The sequence below is a fragment of the Lagenorhynchus albirostris genome, chromosome 1 (genome assembly GCF_949774975.1).
Source record: "Lagenorhynchus albirostris chromosome 1, mLagAlb1.1, whole genome shotgun sequence".
NCBI lineage: Eukaryota > Metazoa > Chordata > Mammalia > Artiodactyla > Delphinidae > Lagenorhynchus > Lagenorhynchus albirostris.
In genome coordinates, this window is record NC_083095.1 from 189,386,184 (window position 1) to 189,413,082 (window position 26,899).

Consider the following 26,899-nt stretch of genomic DNA (forward strand, 5'->3'; position numbering starts at 1 on the left):
ATGATTCTGGTGACTGGGAAACAAATCCTTTAGGAAATTAGGTGGCTTTCCATGTTTGCCTTCAACAAAACTGAAGGAGCATTTCATAGAACTGTCAGTTGACAAGACATCAAAATATTTTTATTAATAGATAACCATAATTCTTTGCAAATCTGAATATGTAAAGAATCGAATAAATCATTTATAACAAAAATGTATTTCACCTTTTTATTTATGAGAATAAGGTTATCTCAGTGCTAAAGAAAAAAAGGAAACAATCAATGCTGAACACTTTTTCTTCTAGAATAAGCAACATTAAACTACTGATATATGGGCTAATTGAAGAATACTTTAGCTCCTTTAATCTCATTTCCAGTAACATTTTTCTTTAATCAGTAGTTGACCCCTGAACAACACAGGTGTGAACTGCACAGGTCCACTTATACTGGGTGTTTTCAATACAGTAAATACTATAGTTCTACACCATCCATGGTTGGTTGTGGCCACGGGTATGGAACCGCGGACAGGGAGGGGTCCTGTGTACGGAGGGGCTGCGTACACGGGAGCACTGACTCTCAGTTATGTGTGGACTCTGACTGGGCAGAGGGTCGGTGACCCAGTCCCCATGTTGTTCAAGGGTCAACCATATTTATTACAATTTGTCATGTATGCTGTGATCAACTATGTAGGACTAATAATCATAGGATAAATCAATCCATAACTTTTTTTTAATCTTAAGAGCCGTATGGTTCCTGGGAGCTTAAGAGAAACTTAGATTTCAATTTCTATACATGTTTTTCTTGCAAGGAAATGAGAGTTGATCAAAAATACCTTCGAACAGGAAATATACACTATGTTAGCATCAAATTCTATGGGCTACATAGAATGGAAATATGAGTTCAAGGGGTAAACACTATGATGTAACATTTCTGACTCTTAAAGAAGAGCTTATTCATATTTTAAAAATGAATGGTATTACATTTCTTAGGATTTCAAATATAAGAGTGATGTTAGAAATGTCATTTTTAATATGCCAGAGATTAGGCTGTAAGTACAGCTGACCCTTGAACAACTCGGGGCAGGTTACTGGTGCCGACCCTCCATGCAGTCCAAGGTCCATGTGTAACTTAGCGTCGGCCTCTGCACACATGGGTCTGCATCCTCGACTCAGCCGAGGCCAGGCTGCAGCACTGCCGTGTTTACTATCGGAAAAATCTGCACGTAAGTGGACCTGCACCGTTCAAACCCATGTTGTTCAAGGGTCAGCTGTACTTACACTTAAAATGAAGAATTTTATATGTCCACCAGAAACTTGGGGAGTAATACATGATCCATGCGTATAATATAACATCTGGAGAATAATAACAGCACCTCTTAGGGTAGTTGTGAGAATTAAATGAATTACTACAGTATGTGCTTAGTATTGTACCAGGCACACAGTAAGTGCTGTATAATTGTCATCTATTTTCCTCAAAGCAGTCCTGGTAAGGTGAACATTAAATTGGAGCAGATGATTCAGTATTAGGAGTCTGCTTTCAAATTCTGGCGTCTTTCCAACTAAAGTACACTGTCTCCACGAACCTGCATTTACCAAGCCAATTTCAAGCTAAGACCAGACATTCCACAGTTTCACCCATAAAATTTAAAGTGTTGGGAAGTGCATGTTGTGAAAAGGTCAATTATAAAGCAAAATTCCTCGTCCTAAGACTGATAACCTTACGTGTTTAAACATTAAAGAGATGAGCAAACACAGAGAAACACATAATGGTAATTTGGTTTTCTTTCAGGTGTGACAAAACTCAGAGCTAACTGTCAAAGTATAGAACTATAATCATTTGACGAAGTGCAGAATTACAGGGTTATCATCGCAGATTAGAGAAAGCAAGGAGAGAGAGACAAATGTTTAGTGCAAAGACTAAATAACATTTTTAACGTGGCCATCAGTATTTCACTCCCATCAGAATAAAGTATCCTATCTTTATCCTCCAATTTTAAAACTCTGCACAATATCAGCTATATAAACAGAAAAGGGATGCTTAGAAGAACAAAGCCTGTTTTGGGTGATTTTTCACTCTCTGAATACTAAGCTGAGACCATAGTTCTCTTCACTTCGTGAATTGCAGAAGGAAGTCAGCTACAGAAAGAAGCTGACAAAGTTCTAAACTAATGATGGTGACCTTTGTGCCAGGTTTTTGTTGACTCTGTCAGCACATTATTCCCTAGAAGTCAAGGAAGTAACAAAAGCGAAGGCGAAACATCATTTTAAAAGTTTAACTGCTCAATAGTCTCAAACGTCTAATGTCCATCCTTCTTTGCTGAAAACTGCACTTGTCGGGGTTTCACTAAATGTCTGTCTACTCCTAACTCCCCATGTTCCAAGGAAATAATGCACAGGACTCATCATCTTGTGGCAGAGGGTCCTGTGTTTCAGTGGCAGCTCTGGCTGATACACAGTGACTGTATCTTCCAGATGTGACTGTTTTGGCGGGGGGAGGGAAATTATGTATTACTCAGTACTCCAAACTGAAAGAATTCATTCATTTTCGTAGTGAAGAGCAAATTGTGAGGTAAAATACTGTAAACTTGGAACTGTAAATGTCTTTTTTGCTGGCATTTTGCCTAAAAGGGCAAACGATCTTTTACAGAATAACTTATATTACCCTGGTAATGTAAGTCATCACATTTTAACATTAAATAAAAGAGTAATGAACAGCATTCTTTTGTGTTCATTAACACTATTTCACTAATAACAAATACCTCGTTTAAATATTTTATATAATGTGTGAGTTAGCCTGACAAATATTTGATAACAAGCTTACCTGAATACGTTATTCATGCAAGTCCAACATAACCATATACTCCATTATTATTTAGCTAACCTGGAATGCACCTTCAGGAACAGTACAATGACTTGCTCTTTGTTTTACAGAACTGACAAGTACGGGAGGGCTGACGCTTATGTTATGGATGAAAATCTATTTTTGACACATTACTATAAAACACACTCATCTCACACAACACAAGGTAATTTATAAGGCTCTGTGGAATACTCCTAAAATGTACTGCAAAGAAAAAAAAACTATAAACGTTAAACCAAAGGAAAAAACCAAAATTTAATTAAAACTATATGATAGAAATATCTAATTTATGGTTGTATATACAGAATACAGTTATACTACTTTTAAGTACAGAATTTTGAGGAAATGCTTTAATAATCTGGAATTTATTTTTGAAGTTTACATTCTAAGACTGACTTATGAGACACAATTATTAAGTGCCTACTCTTATCATATGTAAGATCTGGATTTAAGATTTGCACTTATTCTTTTGCTTCTTAAATCTGATTTGACTCCATTACAGAGGAATAGCCTTAAGTCTCAGAGAGTATGTACTTTTAGTCACCTAGAAGCAATTTTCCTGTTTACTATAATTCAACGTCATTTTGGCCTTTTCAATCACAGTAATTACAAGAAAAATGTTTATTCTCTTGTTTGCTGTGACATGTTCACTCATCAGTGTCCATGATTCTCAGTCTGGTTTCTGGATAAGCGATTATATCTGCTTATTTTTCTCTCTCTTGTCTTGTGGGCAATTCAATGTAGATCCTTGTAACTAATAATGAAACTCAAAATAGTTAGATCTGTATTTCTATAACTATGGTAAAAAAAATTTGACAGAAGTTTAAATTATCATTCAGATACTTATTTGGGGATTATCTGTAGAGTACACTTGTCATCCTGATGGATGGAAACCTGTATTACATGAATCTGTAAGCTTACGCTGTATTTGAAGAATATAGAGAGCTAACTTTCCATACAGTGTCCCACACGCCTAGGTATTTAAACATTTAAAGGGGACAAGATAAAGAGTAGGAAACAGACTAAATTCAGGACTCACAGATGCACAAACCAGTGACACAAAAGGCCTTGTTCAAGGACGACAGTGTGCATGAAAAAGGCAAGAGTTACCTGTACCTCCCACTTCATCTGCCCGAGCTTCAGGCCCCAGGATTTCTTGTCCTTCCTTTCCTGCTAAAATCAAAGAACAAAGCATTAAAATAGATCCACCTCTCACCAACATTTTAACTTCTAGAAATCTGAAAAGGAAACTTGCAGATTATATTTGGTTTGGATTTTTTCCCTTTTATAAGTATAGTAATATCTCCTAGTAAGGAAAAGCTTTTTAAAGAAATTAAGCAGATAGTTTTACAAAACTCAGATATTTTAGTGAAGCAAAATAAGTGAAGATGTATATGTAATTCTGAACGCATACATGTCTTAGAATTACAAGCATACTAGGATTTTAGCATTTTCTTTTAGGAGAGGAGACCTACCTACAGGCAGTAGGATTCGCTTTTGCATCTCCTTCCCGAAGCACAGATTGCTACGTACTGGGCACTGTACTAGATGCCTTATCAACTCATTTCCTTTAATCTTCATAACTACCTTCCTGTAAATTTAAAAATCCCACCCAAACATGAGGCTTTAAGAGGTTAAACCACCTGCCTAAGGACACACGTTGCTGGGTGGTGGAGGCGGGACTTGCGTGCAGGTCTGACGGCCCTAAAGCCTACTTGCTACCCCACCTTGGCCCCCTCACGAGACGGAGTCCCGGACAAGCAGAAGGCAGGCTGGACCGAACTGCAGTGTGCCCAGAGCAAACACCTGTGGACGACACTTTTTCTTTCACTGTATTTATTATTCTAACTACTGACAAGTAGTAATAAATGATAACAGTGTAGGTACTAATAAACATTTTAGGTGTCTATTATCTGTCTCTGCCACCTATATATGTTTGTAATCAACTCATAAGATCAGAGTAAATATGCACATTATTTAGGCAAGCAGAAAGTTGGCTTTATATATTTAGGTACATTTTATTCACTAAATAGTGCACATACAAAAGATAAGTTAAAAACTGCTTTCAGAGTATATATCATAATTATGATCAGAAGACTTACAGTCATATTAAAACACTGTGTAGTTATCTTCACTTCAATCAATCCCATTGAATATGTCAGTCAAAAATCTTGATTTACATTTCCCCTAAGTTTGATAATTGAATTGAGAAATAGAGCACTAATCAAGTAAAACGTGCTCACATTAAAGCATGTATTTCCTTAAGTGTCCCGGATTGTCGGGTGGATTTATTCAGCGGATTTTCTATACTCGGTAACTGTTATGTTACTACTTAAAGATGATCATTATGTGAAAAACAGTCAAAATATGCACAGACCTCTCTAGATCAGCATAAAAACCACTGTCTAAAGTGGATAACGATGAGACTAACTTCTGCCGAAGAATTCTCACTTTGTATTTGCCATCAGCAAAATGACAATTTAAAAATCTCTGGTCAAGTGTTAACAATACTGTAGGATAAACACTAGTATTTGGTAAGTGTCTGAAAATCTCTAATGTCTTTTATTCCTCTTCCTCCAAAGCATCTACTTAAACTAAAATAAACAGTGTGCCAAGTGGGCAATTATATGATAGTAATACAGGTACTTATTATTGCATATGCGCATTCTCTATTTCTCCTCAAATGAAGATCAAAGCAGGCAGAGTTACGACTTGCTAAGGTGGAAGATAACACTGATATTAAAGTTTAAAGTGATACTTTGGACCTTATTAATTTTACTACTTACAGTTATTATTATAGCTAATTTAAACACTGTGTGCGATTCAATTAAATTATTCACTTCTTCATTCCTTCTGCTGGAATAAAATCTAGGCTGCTTAGATGAGTATGCGGCATGTCAGAATCTGGTCCCACACTCACCACAATTCGAAACCCGGAAGTGTCCATTCTTTCCCTCATTACTGGGGCTGGAATTTTGGTTCAATGACTAAAACCATGTCAACTAATGAAAACAGAAACGGTGCTGATGCTGGGCTGTAAGGTGGGCACACTCCTCTTGCTGCAGACTGCTACCTGGGGCAGCCCCCCTACCGCCCACTGCTCTGTCCAGGGATCAGCACGAGGGTGTCTTGGAACAGGGGCTGTTCTAAATATTTCTCAAGCAGCGTTCTCCCTCATGTGTTCTGATCTTACTTCTAGTTTTAAGAATATGAGGGGTAAAGTAGTTGAATCTACTTGTACATAAGACTTTCTCTCCTGTAAGACTTAATGTCAACACATTATGACTGACCCACCTAAATGCAACTCAGGAAGGAAAACTAGAATGCTCCCGAGGCTTTGGCTTTTAGTCTAAATTCCAAAGCAAATACATAAAGGAAAAACTCCTCAGTAACAAGACTTTAGTTTTTTAAATAAGGGTAAAATATAGCTGCAATAAGTCATAAACTACTACTCAGCAACAAAAAGGAACAAACTACTGATACATACAACTTCAGTGGATCTCCAAGAAATTACGGAGAGTGAAAAAAGCCAATCCAAAACGTTACATACTGTATGATTCCACTTACATAACATTACTGAAATGACAAAATGACAAAAATGGAGAACAGCTTAGTGGTTACCAGGGGTTAAGGGTGGGGTGGAGGGGAGGAGAGGGTGGGTTGTCTGAAGGCAAGTAGGGAGCCCTGTGGTGATGGAATGCTCTGTATCTCACCTATGTCAGCGTTAATATCCTGGTTATGATACTGCACTACAGTTTTACAAGATGTTACCATTGGGGGAAACTGGGTAAAAGGTACAAGGGCTCTCTGTATTATTTGTAGATCTAAAACTGAATTATTTGTGAATCTATAATTATTTCAAAATTGAAAGCTTAGTTTTAAAAAAGTCAAAGGCAAATAGCACACATTTAGATCAAAATAGACAGCACTTGTTCATTCTGCCAAAGGATGAAATTCCTAGCAAGTAAAAGTAAGAATGACAAATGCAATTGATTTTAATTAAAAATCCAGAAGCTTACTATCAATGGCAAGATAGAATAGTGCAAAGTACAGGACTGATTTAACACATGTTCTAAATCCTAAACCTTGCATTTCTGAAATTCATACCAGGGTGTTTCTAACCATTTCACATGTTTCTGTGGGAACACTTTGTAGCAATGGCTAATAAGGCACAGTAAGTGGCTAAATGAATCAGATTTTCCTTTCCTGCTTTTGTCTCTTCCTTGATGACACACATCCACATATGCCATGCACATGTATACCTGCTTCTTCTCAAGCTGTTTTCTCTGCGACAATGCTGTTACCCATTCATCTGAGTAACTTCTACTAATCTGATTCTTTAAAGATCAGTTCACATGTCTCTCATTTTGTAAGTCTTCCCTGACCCTGCTCTCTGCTATCCCCACCCCGCTGTTCCTATTATAGGAATACTATCCAAAAAGCAAACGCCGATAGTATAGTATAGTATAGTATAGTATAGTATAGTGTAGTATTAGTATAGTATTAGTATAGTATAGTATAGTATAGTATAGTATAGTATAGTATAGTATAGTATTAGTATTAGTATTAGTATTAGTATTAGTATAGTATTCAAACTTTATTTAGGGGTGAAACATTTGTTTCATTATGTACTTTTTCAGAACCTTTCCAGACAGTGCCATCTTCCCTTCTAATATCCTTTAGGTTCTACATATGTATTAATATGCTTTTGGTATAACTGCCCATCAATGTCACAGTAAATATAATTCACAACCTCCATGAATACCTGTTAACTTAGATAATGGTAAAAAATATATATATACACCTGGGGTCAGCTTTGGTTAAGATGGAGATAAACCACCTGTGTGTCCCACTGGATGCAGCTAGAGCACCTGGGGGGATGCAGGCAGGGGCAGTGTGAAGCCTCTGGAAGGCGAACCACAGCAGGAAGGCAGGCAGGGGAGGAAGACTGGGCCACTGAGCTGGAAGTGACCCCTCCCACCCCGGCCTGGGTTCAGGGAGGCCCAAAAGCTGGACGTCAGCACTGAGGCACGAAGAGCGTGCTAAGAAAGCCCTCTACTTCAGGCTCAGGGAGCAGGAAGGGGCTCAAAGAAGGGAGAAATATGCATGTTTCCCTCTTTTGTCTTGTGTCCCAGCCCCCAGGTCATTCCACAGTGGTGGGAGAGGCCATGGGGACAGAAGGGGCCTAAGGGTACCTACAACTCCAAGGGAAAGGGACCTTCTTCTCCAGTCAGAGGACCAGAGCCCGAAGACGGTGCACAAATGTCCACTGAGTTCCTCCTCCCTGTCTTCTCGCGGCCCTTCTTCTCGCAGTCACAGTTGCAGGAAGTACGCATCAGGTACGGCAACAAAGTCCCAGGTTTTTGTCAGAAGACTGAACAGGGGAGTCCCAAGGAACTGGAAATACTGAGGAGACGGTGGAGAGGGAGGGGCGTGGGAGAGAGACTGCACAAAGCTGTCTGTGAGCTCCAGGGTGCATCCCAAGCTTCTCATATGTGGATCTGACCACAGACTCTTGAGAACTGAAGTGTGGGATAAGATCACTACTCATGTCCCAGACTGGCCACTGCATGGCACAGATCTGAAAAGCACTGCAAAGGCTTGAAAACTGAACTGATGTTGGAACCACAACCCACAGAAAGCTGCTTGGAACTTACAGCCTGATACACTGAATTGCCTGCTAAACCAAAAATACAGAAATTCTCCACAGGATTTAAATAACAACAAGGGTCTCATAAGACAATACTCAGAATGTCCAGAATACAATCCAAAATCACCCAGCGCACAAAGAAGCAGGAAAATCGCAGCGCCTGTGGGAAAAGGTGATCAAAAATGGCAGCACGGAGATGACACAGATGTTGAAATTATAGGACAAAGACTGTAAGCCAGCTACCGGAAAGGTGTTCCAAGAAGTAAGGCTGAACACTCCTGAAAAGAGTGGAAAGATAGAAAGTCTCAGCAAACTCTCATCAGCAAATAGAAGATATAAAAAAGAATCAAAAGGAAATTTAGAACTAAAATTACAGTGACAAAAATGTAAAAAAAAAATCACTCGATAGGCTCAATAGCAAAATGGAGATGAAAGAGGAAAGATCAGTGAACATGATGATAGAGCAATGAAAAAAAATTATCTAATCTGAAAAACAGAGAGTAAATGATTAAAAAATAATCTTGAGATGTGTAGGATAATAATAAAGTATCTTTCATGTCACGTAAGTCCCAGAAAGAGAATGACACAGAAAAAAATATTTGAAAAAATAATGTCTAAAAACATCCCAAATTTAACAAAAGACACAAATTAATAGATTCAAGAGTTTAACTGAATCTCAAATAGGGTAAAGCCCCCCAAATCCAGGCCCAGATCATGAGTCAAACTCTGAAAACTAAAATTAAAAAAATCTTGAAAAGAGAGAAAATGTAGCATGACTATAAAGGGAAGAATGATTCAAAAGACAGCATATTTATCATTAGAAATTAAGGATTCCATAAGGAAGTGGAACATTTTTAAAGCGCTAAAAGAAAGAAGAGCCTCTCAACCCTAAATTCCACATCCAGTGAAAATACACTTCAGAACTGGAGGTAAAATAAAGAGATTCTTAGATAAAAGAAACCTAGCAGAGTTCGTTGACAGGAGACCTCATCTAAAAGAACTGCTAGAAGGAGATCTTCATAAAGAAGGGGAAATGCTATTAGAAGGAAACTTGAAATGTCAGGAATGAAGGAGAACATGAGAAATGACAACTACATGTGACAACTACAACATGAAGGAAGGAGGGTAAAGGGACCCAGTGGGTGCAAGGTTTCTATATTTCACTTGGTAAAATACTGATTCTAAGTAGACTGTGAAAAGCATGCAACATTCAAATCTATAGAGCAAAGTAAGTCAGAAAGAGAAAAACAAGTATCGTATGTTAACTCATACATGGAATCTGAACAAATTGGTATAGATGGTCTTATTTATAAAGCAGAAATAGAGACACAGACGTAGAGAACAAATGTATGGATACCAAGGGGGGAAGGGGGGGGCGGGTTTGGGATGAAGTGGGAGATTGGGATTGACATATATACACTACTGGTACTATGTATAAAATAGATAACTCATGAGAACCTACTGTATAGCACAGGGACCTCTACTCAATGCTCTGTGGTGACCTAAATGAGAAGGAAATCCAAAAAAGAGGGGATATATGTATACATATAGGTGATTCACTTTGCTGTACAGCATAAACACAACATTGTAAAGTAACTATACTCCAATAAAAAATTTTAAAAAACAGAGCAACTACTAAAAAAAACTATACAAAGAGATAGTCCAAAATGAAATAAATAAGTGAAAATGTAATACTAAAACATATTCAAATGGTCCAAAAAAGACAGGAAAAGAAGAAACAGAAGAATGAAGAAACGGTGAACAAATAATATACAATCATAAACCTAAACCCAAACACCAAAAGTTACATTAAATATAAATGGCCTAAGCAAGCCAATAAAGGGACAGAGATTGTCAGAACAGATTTTAAAAAGCAAGCTCCATCTGTAGTTCTCTACAAATAAGTTATTTCAAATGTAGTGATACAGGTATGTTAAAAGTAAAAGGATGGAAAAAGATATACCATACAAACACTAATGAAAAGAAAGCTAGGGTGAGTATTTTAATATCAAAGTAGGCTTTGGAGCTAAGAAAATTACCAGAGATATAGAGAAACATTATAATGATGAGGTCAATTCACGAAGAAGACATAACAATCTTAAATTTGTATGAATCTAGCAACAGAGCTTCAAAATAGGTGAATGAGAGAACAGAAAGCAGAGGCAAATCCATGATTATAACTGGAGACTTCAATAGTCCTCTCACATTAATTGACAGAACAAGCAGACAGTTAAAGTCAGCAAGGATATAAAGAACTAGGCGACATTAACAACTACCAGATCCAAATGACATTTATAAAACATTCAACCTAATCTTTTTCAGATGCACATAGAACATTCATGAAGACAGATCACATCCAGGATCATACAACAAAACTTAACAAATTAAAAAATATACATAATACAAAGTATGTTCTTATCATAATGAATATAAACTAGATATCAGTAGAAGAAAGAGGAGAAAATCTCTAAACACTTGGGAAATTAACACACTTCTAAAGAATCCGTGGGTCAAATGAAAAACAATGTATCAAAATTTGTGGAATGTACCTAAAACAGTTTAAAGGGTAATTTACATTATTAAATGCTTATGTTATAAAATAGGGACTCAAATCAAAATTCTATGCTTCCATGTTAGAAATGGGAAAAGAGGAGAAAAATAAACCCAGGGCAAACAGAAAGGAAGAAGCATTAAGATCAGAAATCAATAAAATTCAAAAAAGAATAACAGAAGAAAACAATAAAACGTTCTTTGAAAAGATCAATAAAATTGACAAACCTTAAGTAAGACTGACAAAAAAAGAGGGAAGCCACAAATTTCTAATATCAGGAATGAAAAAGGGATATCACTGAAAAGCCAGAAGATATTAAAAGGGTTATAAGGGACCACTATGAGTCCAAGGAGTAAACATTGAGATATACATTTCTGGCTCTTAAAGAAGAGCTTATTCATATTTAAAAAAAATGAATGAAAGTATTAAATGAAGGTATTAAATTGCTATGGATTTCACATATAAGAATGATGTTAAAAATGTCATTTTTAATGTGCTAGAAATTAGATTGTTTTTGTAATTATTTACACCTAAAATGAAAAATTTTGTATGTCCATTATGAAATCTGTGAGGCAGTACATAATCAGTTTACAAAATATAAATTTGGAGGATAGTAACCGTACCTCTTAGGGTAGTTGTGAAGATTAAATCAATATAGTATATTCTTAGTACTGTACCAGGCACATAGTAAGTGCTATGCAATTGTGAGCTATTTTCCTTAAAGCAGTCCTGTAAGGTTAACATCTCTAACACACATGAATTTGAAAACTTTGAAATGGACCATTTCCTCAAAAACTAGAAACTACTACAAGTCATCCAAGATGAGATGGTTAACTTGAATATTCCTATAACTGTTTTAAAAATTGAATTTGGAGTTTAAAACCTTCCCCCCAAACAATATAAAATTCTAGGTCCAGATGGTTTTACTTTAAATTTTTCCAGACAGTTAATGAATTACACTAAATTTAAATAATATTTTCAAGAAAATAGAAGAGAAAGGAAGACTTTCCTACTAATTTTATGAGGTCCACATTACCCTGATATCAAAATCATGTAACAATATTGCAAAAAAAAAAAACCCACCTATAGACCAATATCTCTCATGTACATTGACACAAAAATCTTCAACAAAAAATTACCAAGTCATATTAAGCAATATATGAGAACACAATGACTAAGAGGGGCTTTCCAGGGAATCAATCTAAGGCCGGTTCAATACTGGAAGTCCAGTAATGCATTCTACTGTGTTAACAGGCTAAAGAAGCAAAACTGCATGATCATCTCAATTGATGCAGAAAAAGCATTTGAAAAAATTTCACATCTCTTCATGATGAAAACTCTCAGCAAACTAGAAATGAAAACTTACTCAGTTTGATAAAGAGCATCTACAACAAAGCTACAGTTAACATTAGATTTAAAAGTAAAAGATCAAATACTTCCCCCTCTAAGATTGGGGAAAAGAAAAATGTCCACTCTCACCACTCCTGACATCTTTTAATAGAAAGAAATAAAAGTTATACAGATTAGAAAGGAAGAAAAACTGTCCCAATATGAAGAGAAGACTGTCTACATAGAAATCTCAAGGAATCTACAAAAAATTTCTAGAACTAGCAAGTCTGCAGGATACAAGGGCAACACACAAAAATGAATCATACTGCTTGCTATATAACAGCAATGAACAAATGGAAACTTAATTAAAAACAAAACATTCACAATAGTTTCTCCCTTCAAAAATAAAAGACATAGGTTTTAAGTCTCTCAAAACATGTTAATGACCTGTTTTAAGTCTCTCAAAACATGTTACTGACCTGCATTTTGAAACTACAAAACACTGATGCAAGAAATCAAACAATACCTGTGCAGGACAAGAAAAAAAATCAACATACAAAAAATCAGTTGCATCTTTATATACTAACAGTGAACTGCCTGAAAGAGAAATAAAGAAAACAATCTCTTTACAACAGTGTCAAAACCAGTAAAATACTTAGGAATAAATTTAACCAAGGAGGTAAAAGATCTGTACACTAAAAACTGTAAAACACTGATGAAAGAAATTGAAGAAGACACAAATAAGTGGAAAGATATCTTCTGTTCATGAACTAGAAGAATTAATATTGTTAAAATGTCCATACTACCCAGAGGTATCTGTAGATTCAATGCAATCCCAATGCAATTCAAAATCCCAGTGGCATTTTTTACAGAAATAGAAAAAAAAACCCTAAAATTTATACAGAATCACAAAAGACCTTGAATAGCCAAAACAATCTTGAGAAATAAGAACAAAGCTAGAGGCCTCACATTTCCTGATTTCAAACCATATTACAAAGCTATAGTAATAAAAACAGTATGGTACTGGCATTAAAAACACAGACTAATGGAAAAGAATCAAAGGCCCAGAAATAAACCCACGTGTATACAGTCAACTAATATTTGACAAGGGAGCCAAGAATACTCAATGGGCAAGAGATGGTCTCTTCAATAAATGGTGTTGGGAAAACTGGACAGTCACATGTAAAAGTGAAACTGGACTCCTATCTTGTATCACTCTCAAAAACTAACTAGAAATGGATTAAAGACTTCAACGTGAGACATGAAACCATAAAAATCCTGGAAGAAAACATAGGGAAAAAACTCCTTGACACTGGTCTTGGCAGTGATTTTCTAGATATGACACCAAAGCACAAGCAGCAAAATAAAAAATAAACAAGTAGGAAGAAATACATCAAACTAAAAAAGCTTCTGCATAGCAAAATAAATGATCAACAAAGTGAAAAGGCAACCTATGGGGTGGGAGAAAATATCTGCAAACCGTACATCTGAAAAGGGGCTAATATTCAAAATATACGAGGAACTTATACCACTTGACAGTAAAAAAATAAATAATGATTTAAAAATGGGCAAAGGACCTGAATAGAAATTTTTTTCAAAGCAGATCTACAGATGGCCAAGAGGTACATGAAAAGGTGTTCAGTATCACTTACCATCAGGGAAATGCAAAACAAAACTACAGTGAGGTACCACCTCACATGGGTCAGAATGGCCATCATTCGAAAGTCTACAAATAATAAATGCTGGAGAGGGTGTGGAGAAAAGGGAACCCTTGTGTACTGTTGGGCATGTAAACTGGTGCAGCCACTATGAAAAACAGTATGGAGGTTCCTCAAGAAAATTAAAAATAGAACTACCACGTGATCCAGGAATCCTACTTCTAGGTATATATCTGAAGGAAGAGAAATTACTGTCTCAAGAAATATCTGTACTCCCATGTTCACTGAAGCATTATTTACAATAGCCAAGACATGCAAACAAAGTGTACATCAAGAGACGAATAAAGAAAATGTGGTATGTATACACATACACACACACAATGAAACAGTATTCAGCAGCAAAAAAGAAGCAAAACCTGCCCTATGCAGCAACATGGACGACACTTGAGGGCATTATGCTGAGTGAAATAAGTCAAAGGGAGACAAATACTGCGTGATCTCATTTATAGGCAGAATCTTAAAAACATAACTCACAGAAACAGAATGCAGATTGGCGGCTGCCCAGGGCTGGGGAAAATGGGAGATAGTGGTCAAAGGGTACAAACTCCCAGTTATGAGTAAGTTCTGGGAACCTAATGAATGGCATGATGAATGTAGTTAACAATACTGTATTACAGTTCGAAAGTACTAATAAGAGAATAGATCTTAAATGTTCCCGCCATACACACAGTTGTAACTATGTGAGGTAATGGATGTGTTAACTAACCTTATTATGGCAATCATTACATAATAAAAACATATCAAGTCATACTGTACATCTTAAACAATGTTACATAGCAAATACATCTCAATAAAGCTGGAAAAAATAAAGATAGGGACTCCTCAACATAATAAAGATGTTAGTTCTCTCAAAATTGATCTACAGATTTAACACAATTTAAATAAAAGTATCAGCAGGATTTTTTTATATATATAAGATTATGCTAAAATTCACATGGAAAGGCAAAGAAACTGTAATAGTCAAAACAATTTTTAAAAAGAAAATTAAAGGTGGAGGAATGTCATTGCCTAATTTTAAGACTTAGGATAAAGTCATAGTAATCACATGATGTGGTACTGGCAAAGGGACAGACCCACAGACCGCCAGAACAGAGTCCAGAGACAGATCCTCACAATATGGACATTAAGTTTTGACACAAGTGCAAATGCAATTCAACAGAGAAAGGAGAGTCTTTTCAACAAACAATATCAGAACAAATGGACATCCATATCCAAAAAAATGAACCTCACCTCAACCTTGTATCTTATAAAAAATTAACTGAAAATGGATCATAGAGCTGATAAAAAAGTGAAGGACACAAAGGAGAAAATTCCAGTAATCTTGGGGTAAGCAAAGAGTTCTTGGACATGACACCAAAGCATGATCCATAAAAGGAAAAACTGTTAGAGGACCTCAATGGATCTAAAAGTTTTGCTCTGTGAAAGGCTAGGATAAGAGAATGAAAAGCTATAGGCTGGGAGAAAATATTTGCTACAACTAAAAGGATCACTCAAAACTTACAACTAAAACCCTGTTTATATAAATGCACAAAAGACACGAACAGACACTTCTGAAGGGGATATCCAGATGGTAAACAAACACATGAAAAATGTTCTACTTCACTAGCCATCAAGGGAATGCACAGGAGAGCGACACATGATAAAGACACACTTATTACAATGGCTGAAGTAAAAAATAACCGGTAAAACCAAGCAGTGGTGAGGATGTGCAGAAACTCGATCTTCCTGCATTAATGGCGGGGTAACAGCCACTCTGGAAAGCACTTTGACATTTTCTTAAAACATTAAACGTACACTTAACATTTTATTCAACAATACCACTACAAGTTAGCCTTAGAGAAATGAAAACTGTTCACAAAACCCCACACATACACCAGTGTTTACAGCTTTATTAATAATCCCCACAAACGGGGAACAGCCAAATGTCCTTCAGTGGGTGAACGGATAAACTGTGGTGCGTCCATATAACGGAACACTACTCACCAACGAAGAGCACAGTACTTATCCTTGCAACAGGATGAATGGATCTCAAAGGCATGCAGCATGCAGGAAGCCAGACACAAAATGTGTTACGCTGTGATTTCATCTATATGACCTCAAAAAACCAAAACCACAGTGACAGAGAAGAGGCCGTGGCCGCCAGGGTTTGCAGTAGGAGGAAGGTGTGACTAAAAAGGGTACAGTGAGGAGTTCTTTGCTGATGGAACTGTCCTGTGGGGTCCTTGGTCCTACAACCAAAAGGAACTGATTCCACCAATCTCCAAATGAGTGAGGAAATTGATCCTCTCCTAGGATCTCCAGAAAGATACGCAGCTCTGTCAACAGTCAGATTTTAGCCCAGTGAGATCTGTCACGGGCTTATGACCAACAGCGCTGTAAAGCCATACACCTGTGTTGTTTAAGCCATTGAGTGTTCTGGTAATTTGTTATGGCAGCAACAGAAAACCAATCAAGTGGTTAAATAGTCTTAGAGCAAGGAGAAGGAAGAGGATAACATCTATTTGCTGGCTAGCCAAGAAGAAGATTGTGATGTAGGGTTCGATATCAGACACCATAGGCCTGAAAACCAAGAATCATCTAGCAATTACTAGGTCCTGGCCTTGCTGGAGGCCATGGGAATGTTTATAGTCTAGAGGGACATATTGGGTGGGCCAAAAGGTTCCTTCAGATTTTAAGTAAAAATAAAAGACACACTTTTCATTTTCACCAAGAACTTTGTTGAACAACATATTCACCTTTTTGTTCCACTACCTTCTGCCATTTTTCAGACAACTTCATAATTCCATCTTCCCAGAACTTTCTCTTGAGCAAAGAACTGTTCCAGGTGCCTTTTACGGTCTTCCGGGGAATTGAAATTTTTTCCATTAAGAGAATTTTGTGAAGACCGAAATAAATGGAAACCCGAAGGTGCAATGTCTGGTGAATCTGGTGGATGAATCAGAACTTCCCAGCCAAGCTGTAACAGTTTTTGCCTGGTAATCAAAGAAACATGCGGTCTTGCGTTATCCTCATGGAAGATTGTGCATCTTCTGTTGACTAATTCTGGACACTTTTTGTTGAGTGCTGCTTTCAGTTGGTCTAATTGGGAGCAGTACTTGTTGGAATTAATCATCTGGTTTTCTGGAAGGAGCTCAAAATAGAGGACTCCCTTCCAATCCCACCATACACACATCAATCACCTTCTTTGGATGAAGACCGGTCTTCGGTGTGGTTGGTGGTGGTTCATTTCGCTTGCCCCATGATCTCTTCCATTCCACACTGTTGTACAGAATCCACTTTCCACTGCCCGTCACAATTTGTTTTAAAAACGTAACGTTTTCATCATGTTTCAGTAGAGAATCACATGCAGAAATATGGTCAAGAAGGTTTGTTTTCGCTTAACTTAACGTGGAATCCAAACATCAGAGCAAGTCACATAACCAAGCTGATGCAAATGATCTTCAGCGCTTGATTTGGATATTTTGAGTGTATCGGCTATCTCCTGCGTAGTGTAACGCTGACCGTTCTCAATTATTGTTTCCATTTGAGCGCTATCAATTTCAACCGGTCTACCCTGGAGCACCGTCCAGCGAGAAATCTCCAGCATGAAACTCTGCAAACCACTTCTGACGCGTTCGGTCGCTCACAGCACCTTCTCCGTACACTGTACGAATCTTTTTTTTGCATTTCAGTTGCATGTAATAAAGCATAATACGCAGAAAATGTTGCTTTTTTCTTCCATCTTCAATATTAAAATGGCTATACAAAACTTCACCAATTTTGGTAAGTTTTTTTTTAAATGCACACTGATATGACAGCTGTCACAATACAATCTAACAAAATTGTTTCGAATGAAGTTAAAGACAACTATGCACTACTAGAGCAACCTTATGGAAAAAACCGATCGCTTTGGCCAACTCAATGTAACTTGCCTATGAGAAGAAGGGAATGAAGGCTTTTATATTTAAAATATAAAAATGAAATACAAACAGATATATGAAGGAAACATAAAGATAGAAATTTAAAATAAAGTTAAGATTTGGAGGTCATTAAGTCCATTAGAAAGGGGAGCATGAAACAGAGAAGAGTTCAGTGCTGACAGAAGCACCACAGAAGAGATCTCTATGGATGTATCCTATGATGAAATTACATCCTGTTCCTCTATACATGTATGTCACATAATGATGTTATATTCAACGTATATATACATTTTTCTGTTGGTCTATAAGGAAAAGAAAATAGCATACTTTTCAGTCAAATAGATTTGGATTTAAGTCTTGGCTTTCCATATTTAATGTTTCATCTTAACAAGATACTTCACCTTTCTGAGGCTCAGTTTCCTTACTTGTAAAATGGAGCTAATGCGCTATCTCACAGAGTTGTTATAAAAATTAAAGGAGATGATGTTTGGGAAAGCAGTCAGCAGCAGGCCTGCACAGGCGCGGCCACTCGGTGTTACTCCTCTGCGCTGATGGGTGGAAGTCGGCTTTACAGGTGAGTGTTCATTGCTGTACCAGCCTTCCCAGCCCCCCAGAGTTTCTCAGGAAAGATGCATCTCTCTCCAAACCCAAACTAGACCCGAATACAAAGGCCTGAATGAAAGGCAGAATGAGCCTGACTCATCCTTGCCCCCAAAGTTCCAGGTATGGAGACCAGCTCTGGGAAAAGGCTGCCGGCAACCTGGAGCAGACCGGGAGGACGCTGACGGCCGTGCCCGAGGCCTTCAGGGACGGGACATCAAACATTCTATCAGACAGGCTAAGGCAGGGATGAAGGCCAGAGATCTGGCCAGAGATTCGACAGCACATGCACTCTGTAAGCCGAATTATTACTATGTTTCAGTGTTCCTCCTTTTGTTCTATTATTGTTTATTGAGAAAAATGTTTTTGAAAACTCCAACTTTTTTTTTCAGATAGACTAATGAAACTCAAAGAAAAGGGGGTTTTGCTTCATTTTGAGCAGGATTAAAAAAACCTTTTTGATGGATTAAAGACCTAAATGTAAGGCCAGAAACTATCAAGCTCTTAGAGGAAAACATAGGCAGAACACTCTATGACATAAATCACAGCAAGATCCTTTCTGACCCACCTCCTAGAGAAATGGAAATAAAAACAAAAATAAACAAATGGGACCTAATGAAACTTCAAAGCTTTTGCACAGCAAAGGAAACCATAAACAAGACCAAAAGACAACCCTCAGAATGGGAGAAAATATTTGCAAATGAAGCAACTGACAAAGGATTAATCTCCAAAATTTATAAGCAGCTCATACAGCTCAATAACAAAAAAACAAACAACCCAATCCAAAAATAGGCAGAAGACCTAAATAGACATTTCTCCAAAGAAGATATACAGACTGCCAACAAACACATGAAAGAATGCTCAACATCGTTAATCATTAGAAAAATGCGAATCAAAACTACAATGAGATATCATCTCACACCAGTCAGAATGGCCATCATCAAAAAATCTAGAAACAATAAATGCTGGAGAGAGTGTGGAGAAAAGGGAACACTCTTGCACTGCTGGTGGGAATGGGAGTTGGTACAGCCACTATGGAGAACAGTACGGAGGTTCCTTAAAAAACTATAAATAGAACTACCATACGACCCAGCAATCCCACTACTGGGCATATACCCTGAGAAAACCATAATTCAAAAAGAGTCATGTACCAAAATGTTCATTGCAGCTCTATTTACAATAGCCAGGACATGGAAGCAACCTAAGTATCCATCATCAGATGAATGGATAAAGAAGATGTGGCACACATATACAATGGAATACTACTCAGCCATAAAAAGAAACGAAACTGAGCTATTTGTAATGAGGTGGATGGACCTAGAGTCTGTCATACAGAGTGAAGTCAGTCAGAAAGAGAAAGACAAATACCATATGCTAACACATGTATATGGAATTTAAGAAAAAAAAATGTCATGAAGAACCTTGGGGTAAGACAGGAATAAAGACACAGACCTACTGGAGAACAGACTTGAGGATATGGGGAGGGGGAATGGTAAGCTGTGACAAAGCGAGAGAGAGGCATGGACATATAGACACTACCAAACGTAAGGTAGATAGCTGGTGGGAAGCAGCTGCATAGCACAGGGAGATCAGCTCGGTGCTTTGCGACCACCTAGAGGGGTGGGATAGGGAGGGTGGGAGGGAGGGAGACGTAAGAGGGAAGAGATATGGGAACATATGTATATGTATAACTGATTCACTTTGTTATAAAGCAGAAACCAACACACCACTGTAAAGCAATTATACTCCAATAAAGATGTTAAAAAATATTTCATTCATTTTCTTCTTGTTGGTTTGGTTTCTGACGAGAAGTTGGCTGTAATTTTTAATTCTTGTTCTTCTGTATATAAAGTATTCTTCTCCTCTGCTTTTTTTTCAAAATTTTACCTTGCTTTTGATTTTCTACAGTTGGAATATGATATGTATAGGCATATTAAAATATTTTTTATTTTGAAAAAAAAAAAACCTTTTTGATTTCAAATAATTTTAGGCTTATGGAAAAGAAAAATAGCACTGAGTTCCTGTATACCTTTCAACCAGTTTCTTACATAATCACCATACTATTACGACCACCATTATAATAACATTAATGCCATACTATAACTCACGTACAGATCTTATTTGACTTTCGCCAGTCTCCCCCCTTAACGTCCTTTTCTTTTCTGGTTCAGAAATCAATTCTGGATCTCACAGTGCATTCAGTTGTCATGTCTCCTCGTCTCCTCCAAAATTTGACAATCCAGTCAGTCTCCGACAAGTCTTTGTTTTTTATGACACTGACACTGACAATTTTGAAGAGTACTGGTCACTTATTTTGTAAGATGCCCTCAATCTGATTTCTCTGACGTTTTCTAATGATTGGATTGAGGAAACACATTTTGAGCAAAACTGTCTCTGAAGCGATGTGTCTTTGTTAGTGCCTCTCACCAGTGGTGTGTGGTGTCAGCGTGTGCTACTACTGGTGACAGTGACCTTGATCACCTGGTTAAGATGCTGTCACGTTTCTTTATACTAGTTATTATGCCTTTCTTTATAATTGTCTGGTGGGGAAATACTTTGCGGTTATGCAGATACACGCTTTTCTCATTTTACTTGTACCCACTAATTTTAGCATCCACCGATGGTTCTTGCCTGCAACAATTATTACCAGGTGTTTGCCAAATGGCGATTTTCCATTCCCCTAATTACTTCTTAATTTACAACTGGAATTACACTGTAAGGAGGAGCTTTCCCTTCTCCCCCATGTATTAAGTATTTATATCAATATGGATGAATGGGTATTTTATTTTATAGATTATAATCCAATACTATCATCATTTTGCTGCCAAAACTGTTCCAGATTTGGCCATGGGGAGCTCCTACAAGGTAGCTCTTGTGTCCTTTGATATGCCTTCATAAACCTTTTAGCACTTTCTTACTTACGTTCCAGGCTTATCTCATATTTCCCCCCCCCCTCAGTTCTAGAATCAGTCATTTATGCAAGGAGCCTGGGTACAGTCATTCTACAGGAGATGGTATGTGAATCCCAGATCTGCGCACTAGATACACTCACTGCTACTGGCTCTCACTGCTTCCATGCCTTCTCAGCAGACAGAGCTGGGAGATACATATACGTACCCTAACACCTGCATATACCCATGTATAATTTTGTATTTATCTTTATAGACATAAAGAACCATGAGTTCACTCTGGTACCTCTGATTCCAATCGGACACCACAGCGTTTATTCTAGCCTCCTTTCTTCCCCTTGTTTGTAACTTCTGACAGTGAGAAATCTGGGTCTCACCATCCTCAACAAACTTATTTGTTCAATTCCAGGGTACACTTTACATATAAAATAGTTTCAAAATAATGCATACCTCTGTGAGTAGCATTTTTATTAACTAGGGGGAAAACAGGGACTGGGGGGGGGGAGTGTGACACTTGTCTGAGTGTATCCTTCTGCACAGTACACCTTTACAGCCACGACAATGTCCCTGTTCCCCGCTCCACCCCCCCAAAAAAAATCACTCAGCAGACAGAACAAAAAATGAAATACAAACATCAACAAAGGAACCTAACTCTATTATAAATGAATGACATCACACACTGAAGGGGGTGGGGAAGACAAGAAAGAACCTAAGTAACTTGGAAAGCAGTACTTGGAACACGCGCAGTAGAGCTGATGACAAAGGAGCCGCACACACTGCTCTCCAGGCAGCTCCTGTGTTTGGCTGGGATTTGCAGGAGGGCAGAGGGCACGGCTGAGGCTCACATGGGCACAGCCCAGGCTCCTCCGCCAGGGCTGTCTCTTAACACTTAGGTATTTAGAGGCACTTAAATACTACGGTTGCATATTAGCGCAAATGGAGTGGGATCCCCTTATAAGCAGAGCTAAAAAGTACCTCCGTGGCCCAGTCTTTTCATTTTACAGACGCGAAAGAGGCGCTCGAGAGGCACAGAGTACAGTGACGACACGGAGCCGCGGGGGAGCTTTGTCCACATCACACACCATCGTTGGTTGAAAAGTTTCCAAAGAGTAGGTCAGGCTGAATCTTGAGACATGAGGATAATTTGGCTCGATAATGCGTTATATAGTGATTGATGCACTGTTTGCACAGATTACTTATTTTATTACAACTTGTATTCAAGAAAGCCTTATTGCTATGGACTACAAGATCAGAATTTCAGATGTTTTTATTTTAGAGAAGTTTTCACTGACTTGGCATTTTTGTAAACACGTACATTTCTACAGAGTTTAAAAAACTTCAACTAGAAAAATGGTTAAGTCGCTATTACTTGGGATCACTTTTTAAACTCAGCAATTTTAAAGCATTAAGAAATAGCCAATCTATTAAACAATATTTTGTACTATTGGATTAGTGTCATATACTTTTTAAAAGCTAAAAAAATGAGGGGCCTATAAAACAGGTGTCCCAAAAGTTAAGAGTGTACACATTGAAGAACGTTTAACTGACACAAGCAGGAGAATTTTTGTCTGAACCACAAGAAACTCTTGTCAGATAAGTACAACATGTTGGAACGCTGCCAGGTTACACTATCTTCCCTACAAAAAAATGTCAAGTTTATAGTATTTTAAAACAACAGGGCTTAAAGAATCTAGAAATTTCATTTTTAGAAGTGAACATGTCCTAGTTAATTTAGTATCTACGATGAAACTATTGTGTCTTCTCTATAATCTAAGAACTTGAGATTTCACTCCCAGATAAGAAGAGGTTTTTAAAGGCGCTTACTGCATGATTAACCTCTCGATAGCATATGTTCTGCAAGATATTTAGGCCCCCGACTTGCCCTCTGCTGCAGCTGCGCATCAGTGTCATGTGCTGGTCTCTGGCACAGCTAAGGGTCACTGACCGCTTTCTTCTTTACTGCTCCCCCTTTTTCTTAAAAGTCTTTAAAGTAGCTGATTGGCGTAGATGGTGCGGCTCCTGTGGCTTTCCTTCCTTGTTTTTGTTGTTTGTTGTGTCACACTGGGTAGCAGTTTATTAACAGGACGCACCAAAAAAGTAAAGCACACAGACCAGCAGTGGAGCTGGGATCCTGAGAGGAACGGTGACCAGGCAGGGGGACTGCCTGCCTCTGGGAGCGAGCTCCACTGGCCGTAACTCACGTGTTCTGCTTCTGCTCCAGGATCAGGCTGGTTTGGTCAACCAGGTCCAATTCGACAGATAATTTTTCAAATTCAGCCACAAGGACCGCCTTGAGGAGCCATAAAACAGTTCAAGGGTAGAAGTGCTCTGGACCCGAGGTCTCATTACATGAACTTTCATCTGAAGGCATGATTAAGGGCCACAATGGCAGCCAACTGAATAAACCAGTAACCGTTACTAACCTGGACAGTCATGAAGTTAAATTAATTTATTTATTCTGAACCAATATTCCAGCACAGAGTCTTGGTGGCCTTGCACTGCTGGGCAGTGTTGCAAACCTGCTGTGCCCCTTTCCACAGATGAAATCCTAAACTCCAGCAGTGGGAAGGGTATCTTTAAGTGGCAGAAGGCCAGACTTACCCAGACTGGAGGCCTTCAGTGGCTGATACTGATTCTTCACTTTGGTCAAAACTATTTGTCAAAAGAACGGTTTTATGTGTATTGGTTTGTTCTACTTGGTCAGGCAAGATTGTTTTGAACATGGTGTGACACACATAAACCTTTATTTACTTATTTAATTAGCTAAGGTAAAGCCTAGAAATTAGCCCTTTATGTTGGTTTAGAAATACAGTTTGTTTATGAAAGGAATGTATCTCCAAATTGAGGGTTTTTTCTTCAGAGGAGTTTTAAGTAGTTTTCAGTGTCTCTTTAACATACGTTCTCTAAACAATGCATGTTGAACAATAATGGCTCAAATGAAAATAGTTATGTTCAGGTAGGAATTAACGTGTAATTCTCAATACCCTATGACTTGAGTATCAGATTTACCATAAGATTTGGTCAAACAGAACTTGAGGTAGCTTGTACACAATACAAATGAGAAAGTATTGATATGTACTCTGTCTCATTAATTTTTCCTACCCACACTCATGTTGTTTGCTTTGTCATCACACGTAATTGGAAAATCCAGAAGAGGATATTCTACTGCATGTAGTCATACGTTCACTCTTGCCTTTGCGCTGTCTTCCTTCCTGATGTCCCAGGATTTCTCTTCTATCACTTCCTTTCTGTTCAGAGAGCTGCTTTTAGCCCTTCACTTAGCGTAGGTGTGCTGGGGACAAACCCTCTTCGTGTTTCTTCACTTGAAAGTGTCCTGATGTCTTCCGCATCCTTGAAGGATCTCTTTTCAGGATACAGAGCTCCAGGCTGACAGTTCTTCTCTTCAGCAGCTGAGGTGCCCTGTTTCCGGCTGGCTCCATGGTTTCCTATGAGCAGTCTGTCGCTTAGACCGTTTTCGCCTAAAGGTGAAGGCGTCTCCTCTCTCTACCTTCAGGATTCTTCCCTTGGCTTCCGTTTTCTGGAGTTAGCCCGCGGTGCGTCTTGGCTTCCGTTTTCTGGAGTTAGCCCGCGGTGCGTCTTGGCTTCCGTTTTCTGGAGTTAGCCCGCAGTGCGTCTTGGCCTGGGTCTCTCTGGGTTTATCCTGTCTGGGGTGTGGGTGCGTGTCTTTCGCCACAGCTTGGAACACCATTAATTCTCTGAACACTTTTTCAGGCCCTTCCTCGTACTTCTCTCCTGGAATTCTGATGACAGGCACAGCAGATCCAAAGGAGTCGCTTAGGCTCTGTTCTTTTTGCGGTCTGCCTCCTTCTGTCGTTCACGCTGGACGACCCTCCTGTTCCAGCTGCAACCTCGCTGATTCTCCTCCCATCCTTCCACGCGGCTACAGAGGCTGCGTGCTGAGGCTCTGAGTTTCAGTTACTGTATTTCTCAGTTCTAAACTTTCCGCCTGGTGCTCCCTCGTACTTTGTTTCTTTGTGAAGACTGTATCTTTTAGCTTGAAGCATGCTCACAATTGGGAGTTGAAGCACTTTTATCACGTGACCGCCCACGGCAGATAATTCTAGCATCTTTGTCACCTCAGTGCTGGTGTCTGTTGATTGTCTTTTCTACTTCAGTTGAAACTTTCCTGGCTCTCAGTGTGACAAGTGAGTTTTGAATGACACCTAGATATTCAGCTATTCTATAGGGAGACGGAGACCCGGGATCTCCCGTGGGGAGGCGGGCACGCTCCCATCCTGGGCCGTGGCGGGGGAGGTGCGGGCTCCTCCCTCAGCCTCTGTTCTGCACCTGGGGAGAGGCGCTGCTCTTTCCGGCTGAGCGGGTGGGGTCCAGGCCCCGGCCAGGCTCTCCTGATCCCGCTCGGGCTGAGAAGGGCAAGGCGCCTCATCACCGCGCTCCGCTCCACGTGGCTTCCGCTGGCCCTGCGGGCGGGGGTGGACGCCTTCAGTCTCCACCAGGCTTCCTAGCACGAGCGGGTCAGATGCCTGTCACCACTGCGGGCGATGGGATGGAAGGCCAGGCTCCCACGTAGTTTCCACAGTGTTTCCATGGTCACTGCTGCTGAGTGGGGACCCAAGTCCCAGCTCCCTACTTGGTCTCTGACATCACCATGGGGGGAGGTTCCTTTCAGTGAGTGTGGAAGGCTGGGCTCCCCACTAGCCTCTGCTGGTGAGGGTGGGCAGTGGGGCTGCCGTCTTCCCGTGGCTGGACTAGAGCAGGTAGTGTCCACAAGCCGCCTGCTTACCAGGTGTTGAGGTTCTGATCCACGAGGGACACATGGCTGAGAGAAAGCCCAGGGGACTCACTGCTGGGTTGTTCCTCAGGACCTGAGGCAACGAGCCTGCCTTCTTCCCTCCACCTACCTTCCAGAGTCTTCTTGTTTACATGTAGTATCCACAGGTTTTGGCTGCACTTAGCAGAAGAAACAGGGAAAAGTATATCTATTCCGTCTTACCAGAAGTCTCTATAGTTCTTTTTAAAACAGTTGATAAAGGATTCAGTGATTATCTTATTTTACTACTTCCTAGATGCCTTATACATGGGCCAGCCAAGAAAACGCCTTAATCTCTATTCATATTTTATATAAGAAAAGTTTAAGAAAAGAAAGAAAGCAAAGTGCCACCCAGATGGAGCTTCCAGGTTGCTCAGATTTCAAAAGTAAATTTACAAAGAGCAGAAAGAATGTCACATAACCAAGGATGAATACAGGAGTTTAGGCAACATAAGGTCCAAATAGTGTCAGGAAGATAAAAAATGAAGAAGAACTAAAGCTCTCAAAATGTTAAGGAAAGCAAGGAAGGGAAAAACATTTTCTTGAAACTGATGGTATAACTGATGAAGATTAAAAATAAAAGAAGGAAAACGTCTTACGTCTTAACTCATTCA

General features: G+C 38.9%; 1 protein-coding gene across 1 annotated transcript in view; it reads right to left on the reverse strand.

The window, feature by feature from the left end:
• The window catches only part of ZEB1 (zinc finger E-box binding homeobox 1), a 191,014-nt gene that overhangs the window by 41,768 nt on the left and 122,347 nt on the right, over nt 1-26,899 (reverse strand). Inside the window, exon 3 of the mRNA XM_060162798.1 lies at nt 3,948-4,010. Within this exon, the coding sequence (XP_060018781.1) occupies nt 3,948-4,010 (63 nt within the window). The remainder of the gene's footprint in view (nt 1-3,947; nt 4,011-26,899) is intronic.